This window comes from Siniperca chuatsi, linkage group LG8 (assembly GCF_020085105.1).
Source record: "Siniperca chuatsi isolate FFG_IHB_CAS linkage group LG8, ASM2008510v1, whole genome shotgun sequence".
NCBI classification, from domain to species: domain Eukaryota; kingdom Metazoa; phylum Chordata; class Actinopteri; order Centrarchiformes; family Sinipercidae; genus Siniperca; species Siniperca chuatsi.
The window spans coordinates 22430524-22440743 of record NC_058049.1 but is presented as its reverse complement, the minus strand read 5'-3'; the positions used below and the strand labels follow the sequence as shown (position 1 = coordinate 22440743).

Sequence of the window (10220 nt, the reverse complement as noted above, 5' to 3'; positions counted from 1 at the left end):
TGAGGGGGTGAGAGATGAAAACAAGCAAAAAGAAAAAAGGTGGGTGAAATAAAAGAGAGATAGTGGACAGAGAGATGGGTGGATGAGAAAATAGAGTTGAGGGGGAGACAGAAAACAAAGGACAGAGAGTGAGTGCAGGGTGAGGTTACAGATAAAGCGAGGCGAGAGGAGCAGGAGCAGGGGAGTTGATGGGGAGAGTGTGGGAGGCTGTCAGGCCTTCAGTCACAGGGGAGTCACTGTGAGGTGGCTGCAGTGACGGCAGCAGTGATGTTCAAGCAGGAGCGCACGCATATGTACGAGCGCGCGCACATACACATGCATGCATGCACATCAATTTTCCTAATGGCCTGCCCACCCATCCACCCTCAACAAACTGTTTCAAACTCATTGAGACAAAAAGAGAACATCACCCACACATCTTTCTTTCTGTCTCTCACATGCTCTGGCCAATACATTTGATTTGTCTTCTCAGTATCATTTTATAATCTCTCATACAGGTTTGACAAACAAGTAAAAGGCTGTTCATTTTGTTCACATTTCCAAATCTTTTCATACCTCAGAGTTAAAATAGGAATGGTTTGTGGGCACATGCAGCCTCTGCAGTATAAATGAAAACAAAAGCATCAAGTTGCTCTATCTACAGTAAAGCGTGAATCGAGATAATTACGCCAACTTTTTTGGATCTCCCTTCATCTTGTCCAATGAATTCCTCTGTAACTTTCAATTACCAGCCCCTTTAAAGTCTCATGTGAGAGTAGTGTTTATTGAATGGCACGATAGTCACCACTGAACCTGCTATTATAAAACACTTAGTGGCACATAACTAATAGAAACCATAATCATTTGTGAGGGTTTTATGCTCCCTTGCAGAAATAATTGTTGTTTCTGTAACTGATGAAAACCAGGTGATAAAATGGATCCATAGTATTCACCATTCATAATTTTTTTCATTCACTACAACCTCTCTCCCCCTTAACCTGTAACCCCCACCCCCACCTACTGCGCGCCTCCCACCCACCTCCTTCCTTGACTGCTATGACTCAGTCCTCTTCCAGCTAAGGGTACAAGAGGATAAAAACCTTGATGAAAAACAGCCAAGAAAACCATTTTACTCAAAGAAATAGAGCAATTGGCAAGGCAAGTGGCTGCTGCATCTTTAGTTCTAATGCCACCCGCCACACACACACACACACCACACACACACACACACACACACCGCCCCCACATTGAAATTAATTCACTTTTACTTTATCAGCTAATTCATCCTTAACAGCAAAATCGGGAAGGCAGGGAAGAGTGTTTCAAAAATAGTTTTTCATTTCTCTAGATAGAAGCCTGTGTCGTCACAACTCTGTGACATGGATGGATGATTTCTTAAAGGCGAACTTGCCAAATACATGCCATACATGGAGCCTGAATCAGAAAACCTTGAGGAATCAAACCTGTCCATCATATTATTTTGTTATTCCACTTACGACTTCAATCCATCTGTGCTATTTTCAGGCTGTACCATCATTACTTTAACTCCTCTTACATCAGTCCAAATCGTGCAGTGATGCAGAATATAGTGGGAGAGGATTATGTTTCCTGTATGGTGTCTGTGCCTCCTGTCTGCTTGTCTCTTAGGCATCAAATCCATTCAGGAACCTGTGGATCACACAAACTAATTGCAGCATAATGGATCTTAATGTCAGCCGTGTGACAAAAACACAAACTTACATAACAGCTAATCTATCAGGCGGACAGAAAGGCAGATTTACAACAACATGAGGGGTACAATTTACTGAGAAAGGCAGCACAGCTGGCAGGTGTAGAAGTTTACCTATTATCTTACCTCACACAGCAGCACATGTGCCACTGTGTAAGATATATATATATAGTATACGATAATATAATATAAAAATATTTTGCACATACAAATCTGTTTATTTGTCATGAGAATAACTACTGAACCTGTAAAAACAGTTGTCTTCAGTGGCTCTAGAGGAGCTTGCAAAAAAAACTCCTGATGATGTCATAGTGATGTCATCAGAGGTCTCTAAGTTTGTGCTGGAGACTGCAAGTTTTTGACAGAAAGCCTGCATAACAAACTGCAGGTGTGCCGTTTGAAAGATGGTGGTGTTTACCAGGTAGATAGGCTCCAATCAAAGATGTTATCCAGTTGCCTTATGGGAAATGTAGGATCCAGCTGCTTGACCCATTCTAGAAACTAAAAGTCAGAATATCTCTGCCTCTGCTGCTTCTATTTTGACCATTCTTTCTCAAGTTCCCAAAATGTATGGAGGTGCAATATTAAATTGCTGAAATACCCCTTTAATCTTGGTACAATGGTGTTAACAGCGGTGGAAAGTAAGTAAGTAAGCACATTTACTCAATTTTAAGGTACTTGTACTTTATTTGAGTATATGTCATGCATACTTCTACTCACTACACTTCAGAGAGAAATATTGTACTTTTTACATTTCACTACTGCAGTCACTGCAGTGACTTTTAAGATTAATATTTGACATTGAAAACATGTGATAAGCAATGAATATATAAAATATAATACATTAGCAAAGATTAAACCACTGGTTCCAAATCTTTTAGGCTTGTAACTCCTGAAAAAAATCAGAATGTAGTTGGGGCTTCTTGTCACATTCAACATATCTATGAGTTGTTAGCAGTTCCACCAAAAAGAGAGGTGTCCGCTCTAAACTTCTCAGATGGCTTTTTGACATCCTCAGCTGTTTGATGCCAGAATAGATACATTTATCCAATATTTAATTAAAAACGCAAAGATTCGAGAAAAATCCTAAACATTAATACAGATTTGTGTAGCAGAACTTTATTTTTTCTTCTTTCTTACCCCATTAATCATCTCACAACCCCCATAATTCATCTTGTGACCCTTCGGAGGGAGCCCAACCCCTAGGTTGGGAACAACTGGACTGAACTGATTATAAAGAAGTTCAAAGCAGCTCTACCTCAACCAACTACAACAACAAAATGCTATTTACACAGTATTGCATGAGTATTAACAATCTAATAACGTCATAATAATAAACTATAAATTAGCAGGGGCCGTCCAGAACTAGCACTTTTACTTTTGATACTTTTCTGATACATTTTTCTGATAATACTCCTGTTTGTTTTTTTTTTTTTACTAAAGTATGATTTTGAATGCAGGACTTGGAATTTGGGTATTTTTACACTGTTGTTGTTGACTGCCTTTACCCATGTAACGATGCTACATGTTTGCCTTTATGTGAAAACTTTTGAGACTGCCATTCTCTGGTTACTAATTCTGCCTATGGTATGGTATGAATGGGATAAATGAAAGCTGGGGGGGGGGGCTGTTTGTGTGTGCTGATGTTTATGCCTGTGATCCATAGCACTGCTGCTGTTTGCAGTGAAGCATGTATTAGCATGGGACTGGAGGAGGAGGGGAGTGTCTCACTGTTTGTCTGTATGTGTGTGTGTGTGTGTGTACACTGATTGACGTCACAGACGCCCACTCATTTCCATCTTGTCTGCATGCGCGGGGAGAATAGATCCCCATCTGCATCCAACTCTTCTCCCCCTGCACACTTCCTCTCCTCTCTTTGCCCCCCCCGGTACTTTCTCTTCCTCTCCTTCTCTCCCTGCCTCTTCCCATTCACTCGCTCTTGTACATGCCACCCCCGTAGAGTGCAGCCAGCCCCGCAGATAAACAAGACAGTCGAACACAAACAATTTCAGACAACCAGACAGCATCATCCTCTCAGAGTAGCATATTAGTGAACCGCCACTAAACATCTGTTCATTTCAAGCAACACTAAGGTCCGGTCTGGAGGGAGAACATTTGACTCAGGCTTTTTCCACACAAAATGTCAATGTGTACCTGGTACCTGTTGGCAACGTGTGTGTGCGCATACTGTCCTCTTACTATTGTGTGTGTGTGTGTGTGTGTGTGTGTAACCATGTGCAAAAGTGTGACGTTCTTTCCACAACAAATGCTCATCCACATTTACACACTGGTATCCCTGGTGACGCCAGGACATCATTTAAATCCCTTCCTCGTAAAAGGTCATCCTCATCCTTTACGCAGAGAATTTCCTTCCACCCCCCCTTTCTCCACACTACCTTTTCTTAGCTGCTACTACACACGCACGCACGCACACACTCATTCAGCCCATCGTGCGTGCGAGACCCTGACCAGAATGATGCGGACAGTGGATGCGAATAGATGAGTGTGGGGAGGAGACAGGGGAAACGCGTGGGATGACAGAATAGGAAATGCACATGTTTAAAAAGGGAAAGGGAGCTATTTTAGTCAACAAATCATAACCCATCAACCCAGAGAGAGTTAGAGAGGACAGAATGAGAGTGCACGCTGGGGGTTTGAGCAAGGCTAGGGCGCATCTCCCTTGTGGTTACTAAACAGTGAAAAGAGACAGAAGAGGATGAACTGCAGACAAGCAGACAGACTGGCAGATGGTCAGACAGACATTTAAGCAGGCAGACAAACATTCGGTTCAGGCAGGCCAGGCAGCAAGCATGCACAGACGAAAGATAAAACAACATTGGAGTAATTAGCTCTTTGATGTCAGAATGCCTCGGGAGAGGGCTCTGTGTCTGCGCGTGTATGTGTGTCTGCATCAAGCCGTTAACGAGTCAGAGGGCTGATCACAGGAGACAGGATGAATGGACGGATCAATGAAGGTGTAGGAGCCGAGGAATATCACAAGGACTGCAAGCATGAAAGAAGGTGGCGCGGAAAAGAGAGACCACCGTGGCTGAGATCAGAAACTTTCTGTCTGATCAATAATGTATTTCCTTTTATTTCCCCCTCACGTCAGTGCACTTCACCAACAGATCTCACACAGAGGATGCTGAATTCACAGCCTGGGCTTGAGAATTTGCTCTTAATTGAACCGTCTGGTTGAATACAGGTTAAACAGGAAAGTAAACAAACATGAACATAATGCTGACAGATGATTAAAAGAAAGTATGAGGAGAGATCTGAATGAAAGTGGAGATGGAGATTTTTTTGAAAGCCTGCAGATCTTTTTCATGATGAAATGTAGGCTACGATCTGTCTCCTATTATTCAAATATTCCCAGTAATATGCCTCAGGGACAATAATAACACCTTTTAATACATCAGTTGATCAGATGTAAGGTTAATCAAAGCTCGCCATGAGCAAAGCGCCCCTGTGTTTGCAGGAATATAGATAAGACAAGGCTGCCATCTAGTGGTTGCCCGTTGCAACAACGCTCTGCACACAACAAAATATCGACAAAATGGAGCCCGGTGCACGGCCATGACAATGCAGGTCAGAGGGGCTGCAACCGCTGCACAAAACAGTGGAAGAAAAACATCATAGCGTCATATTCTGTGGAAAATGCAGGCAGTGATTCATAGTTAAATGAACACTCGCAAGAGCTGTAGTCTTGAAGGAAGAAGGCCTGCTGCAGTCAGTTGCAGCTGATGAGATCTTATTTAATCTTTTTTATAGAGGGCATTGCAAATCGTTTGCACCATATAATCCAAAAAAAAAAAAAAAAATCTTCACTCGCATATTTTAACGCACAGCAAAGTGATGGCTGGGCTTGGAAGAATACAGCAGACATGCATAGGCATTAACATTCACACACTGTCAATGCTGGAGGCAAATGCACACACACACACACACACACACACACAGCTCAGAAAAAGTAGCCTGTTCATACTGTGTTTACTTAATAGACTACATGCATTTTCTCATGCCTACTCCTGCCAGGCTTCAAACATGAATGGATGCAATCAGCTTTGTATGCATAAACTGAATATGGAGCTCTCTCTATATGATGTTGCTAAGTAATATCTGTCATTTGTTGGAGGGTTGAGGTGAATGTGGGTCACAGCACTCAGCCTTGAGTTCACGTAGAGTTAAATCTGAGTGTGTGAAGCCTACAGGGGAATAAAGATGCAGGGCGGATAGACACTGTCTGCTCCTTCAGTGGTACAGGCCTCTGTAGGAAAACATATACAGAGCACTATAACTTCCCTCTGTTCCTGTGATTGCTACAGGACAGGGCCATTAAAGCCACAGGCTTCAGTAGAGGCCTTTATTCACTTGTTGAGTATAACGTCCTTTACTTGAATAGTTTAGTGATTCACAACAAGGATGAATCATTCTTTAAGGATGAAGGATGAAGAGGCAAACGTCTCCCAGTAAGACACACACTCTTTAACAGGGGGATCTTAGAATAGTGTCCCAACCATGGCTGACCTTTTGCCGACCCCCCCTCCCTGTGGATCTGTAGAAACAGATCTGTAGGATAAGTCACGTTGGTTTCAATCCTCGGCTAATGAGAACCGACCTACGGTAAGTTTAGAGGATCAACAAACTTTACTTAGACAAAGCAAATAGGAGAAATAGGATGAATCGCCTCTGTTAAGAATCTGTACAGATTCCTAAACAGAACAACACCGAAAAGCTGTGCAATTACTGAAGTTGACTGTGGTTGTAGATCCATGGTTACAAAGTTAACACACAGTTTTCACTTCATATCTCTTAAAGAAACAAACTGGAGACACCGATTCGAGGAAAATTCCCAGGACTTCTTTTTATTAAGAGAATTTCAGAACATAAGAGAGGGATCAGACACCTGCATTTGTCAGAGAAGGTTTCCAAATTCAATTGTTTTAAAAAAACCAGAGTGTTTAGAAAAGCTGACGTGACAGCGTGGATGGAGCAGGAGCTGTTTTACACGCAGGGTCGTCTAGGAGACAGGTCGGAGGCAATCGCTGTTCCCGGAATGTTTCACATGTTCGTCTTCCTCTTTCTTATAGACAACACACTTCAACACGCTTTTTTTTTAAAACACGATTTCAATGAAAAAAAAAAAAAAAAAAAGAGACAGAAGCAAAGGGAACTCACTGCACATTTAGAGGTCTAAAAGAATCACCCACATTAACATGGCTGAACCGTTAATAAAACATGGATAAAGGCTGAACTGTAGGGGGGAGGAAGGTCTAATCTGTGGAGGAAGAAGAGGGGAGGAGGGGGGAGATCGGGGAAGGAGGAAAAACACAGGAATACACAACTCACAACATAGCCAATCCGGCAGGGACGCACTTTCTACACCACACAAGCCTTCAACAATCATGAAATGCCATTTAAAAAAGATTTTAGTGTGTTCATCTTGCTTGCAGACACTTGATATGACCACTGCAAATCTGCAAGGCGCTCCATAATCAGCTTTGCTTTTTGTGCTAAAAATCTGTACGGATACTTATAAAATCATTGATAAAAATATTCCTCTGTTAACAATACGCCTTGGAGGGAAACCATGTGAGAGACTTGGGGGGGCTGGCTGGCTGGCTGGGGGTTCAGGTGGGGTGGGGTGGGGGGTTTGGGGCGGGATTGTAGAGGAGGAGGAAGCTTGGGCAGTGGTGCTACTCGGACTTGGCCTCCTCCTTGGCCTCCTCGGGGGCTGCCTCCACCTGGGGGACGGAGCAGACAAGGCCAAGGTCAAAACTTTGAACCATTTTTAAGTTGAATCTGTACACGAGAAGTCTAAAACAACCAACTTCTCCTGCGGTTAAGAACCTTTTTGTTTTTGAGTCTGCCCACCTCGTTGGTCTTGGCCTCTCCGTTCTCAGAGTGGTTTTCCTCGTTTGCCTCTGCCTCTGCGTTCTCCTTCGCCTTCTTGGTCTTCTTGTCTTCCTTCTTATCATTCACAGCCTTTTCTTTCTGCAGTGGCCACAAAACAGGCTGTTAAGCAGACTGAATATTCACACGCTACCTGTGTCTTCTGCTTTGTGATGCAAGTTTGTTCAGAATCGGGGCCTCTGTCTCCTACCTTTGCTGCCTTCTTGGCCTTTGGTTCCGGCTTGGGCTGGGCCGGTTTCTGTGAAAAGAAAGGGATCGGGATCAAGGAACGGCTACATTTAAATGCAATAGTATTTTCTTTGCTAATTTACATTTTTTCTTGTTTTTCTGAAGGTACTAGAAGACTTTGGCTCCCATAAGGCACTTTTAAATGGGCGACAAAGAATCAAACTCTAAAATGTTCCCTACAAGGAAACTTCTTTTAATACAGACATTGTTTGAGGGTTTATAACATTAATATCACTAACCCTAACTGGGTTAATTAAGAAATTTAGACAATATTAAGATACTAAAAGTAGTAATCCTGAGAGCCTCTATTATGTCCGCTGTTGGTATTTAGTATGTAATGGACCAGCCCTGTGCTTTTTACTTGCAAAAACCTTTTTAAATCACGTTTTATTTGTGTAATAATGCATTATATTAGCTTTAAAGTATTTCTGTCAACTTAATTACAACCCAATTCACTACTTAAATAATGTTAACTAATTCTTAAGCTTAATAATGTAAAAATGACGCCTTTTGAGGTTTTGTACTGCTAGGAATCAAATTTAAGTATTTTATAAACAGAAAGCCTATTTCTATACCTGTTTTTACTTCTCTAAAAGCAAAGTATTGGTTTATCTAATTAGTTACATTCGTGTGACTACTTTTAAGCATTCTACCATGATTTACATGTTTTTTTTAAACTGAATCTGTTCATGTAAATGAGTTGGTTGAGTTTGTATGTGCATCTTCTTACCGCTGATAACCGAGCTGATCTCCTCTGGGGCTGAAACAGAACAAAGACTGTTATCACTGGGCATTTATTTTGACTGGGACTGTATTCAGGAAACACACATTTGAATTCAATACTAAAAGTACTTTCTTCCTGATAACGCCATCACATATCCCACATAAATGTAATTTTAATCACATGTATGAGGTGTTACTTAACGTGCCCCCCCTCTTACCTCCTCCTTTTCTCCTCCTTCTGTTCCCTGTGACTGAAAAACACAAATATAACAGGTTAAAACAGAAAAAATTAAAAAATAGCATTACTAAGAGGTTAAATAGTGTTTATATTAACAGGAAACAGTTGCTAAATGCTTCAGGTGGATATTACGAATAATTACAGACCTGCTGAAAAAACTTTTCTGTTTCAGGTGAAAACTAAAATTTATTAGAAATACAGGTCATTTTAAAGGATTACAGGCCAGAAATGTTGGGGTAATGCATGATTTCAGTAATAGGCTGTGAGAGCTCAGCCATGTGGGCCTCTGGAGCCATATTTTGAGGGCCCAGGCCCTGCTTTTCCCTTTCACTCCCCCATCTCTTTCTCTCATTCAATGCATGAAGCTCAGATTTGAAAGCTGGCGCGGGAGTCTTTGAGAAGGGGGAGGGACCTGCCACGGCTCACGCGCGCCACCCGGCGGCAGAGCCACGCCATCGCAGCCATTTGGGACTATGAACAAAGAGAGAAAATATACAATTTTATCGAAACGCGACGGCGAATGTTTGTTTTTGCGGCCAAAATGCAAAGTAAAGGCACTAAAGCATTTTCTAGTGGCACTTTTAGCCGGTTTGGTGGCGAATTAGCGATAAGTGAAGCTGTTGTTCTCGGTAGGTCGGCGACGAAGGTGGACAAGAGCTGCAAAGCATGGCTGCTGCTTGTGCTTTAACTGCATGGAGACCGAAAGAGACTTCTGACTCTCCAAAGGACAGCGGCTCTCGGAAGAAAACGCGTTTTATAAGCCGCGTCCGAGCAGGAAAATATTCATTCTAACACATAAAAAATGTACATTATATCTAGAAAATAGGCAAAAATTACCAGCCATAAATAACGGTTATACATTGCGTTATAATTAAGTAATGTCTCAGAGGGATGTCTTCACAATCTCTTGCATTGCATTAATAGCTGATATCCCCTTCAAACTAGTTTTAGTATTTTGAGAATACGTACCTTTCTCTTGGGCATGTTGATCTCTTGGAGGTTTTCTTACAAATACAACTAAAAACAGTTTTTCTCAGTGGGTTCAGTGCATGTGAAGACGAGTGTCTCCCTTATGCTCGGCAGTGTAGTAAACACACTGGAACAGAGAGGCGAGTGGTTGAATGGGGGGAGGGGTGCGGCTAAAGGCATGATTGATAGGCGCTCAGCCAATCAGGTGACGACATTCGGGGCTGCAGAACACTTGGAATTTTGGAGCCGGTGATGATCTGGGGTCTGCGCGAATGGCTTCTTGCAGGGCGAGATGGGAGGAAGCCTGCAAGAATGAAAGGATTGCATTCGAGGACATATTGCCTTCATACCAGTGTGTTCAATTACAGTGAGAGAGAGAGGCCGCGCGGCTGGCCTGTATGCACCGCTGTACAGGCCGCGGCGGCAGGCAACATGCCCGAG

The 10220-nt window shown here is 42.4% G+C and overlaps 1 protein-coding gene across 1 annotated transcript; it reads right to left on the bottom strand.

Annotated features, from left to right (window-relative positions):
- Positions 1-6546: 6546 nt before the first annotated feature.
- On the bottom strand, positions 6547-9934 carry hmgn6 (high mobility group nucleosome binding domain 6). Its single transcript, XM_044204935.1, has 6 exons — positions 9780-9934; positions 8791-8823; positions 8580-8609; positions 7812-7859; positions 7583-7702; positions 6547-7452 (listed from the first exon to the last, which is right to left on the bottom strand). Exons 1-6 carry the CDS (start codon positions 9792-9794, stop codon positions 7405-7407), a joined length of 294 nt encoding a protein of 97 aa, XP_044060870.1. The 5' UTR covers positions 9795-9934; the 3' UTR covers positions 6547-7404.
- Between the last annotated feature and the right edge of the window lie 286 nt (positions 9935-10220).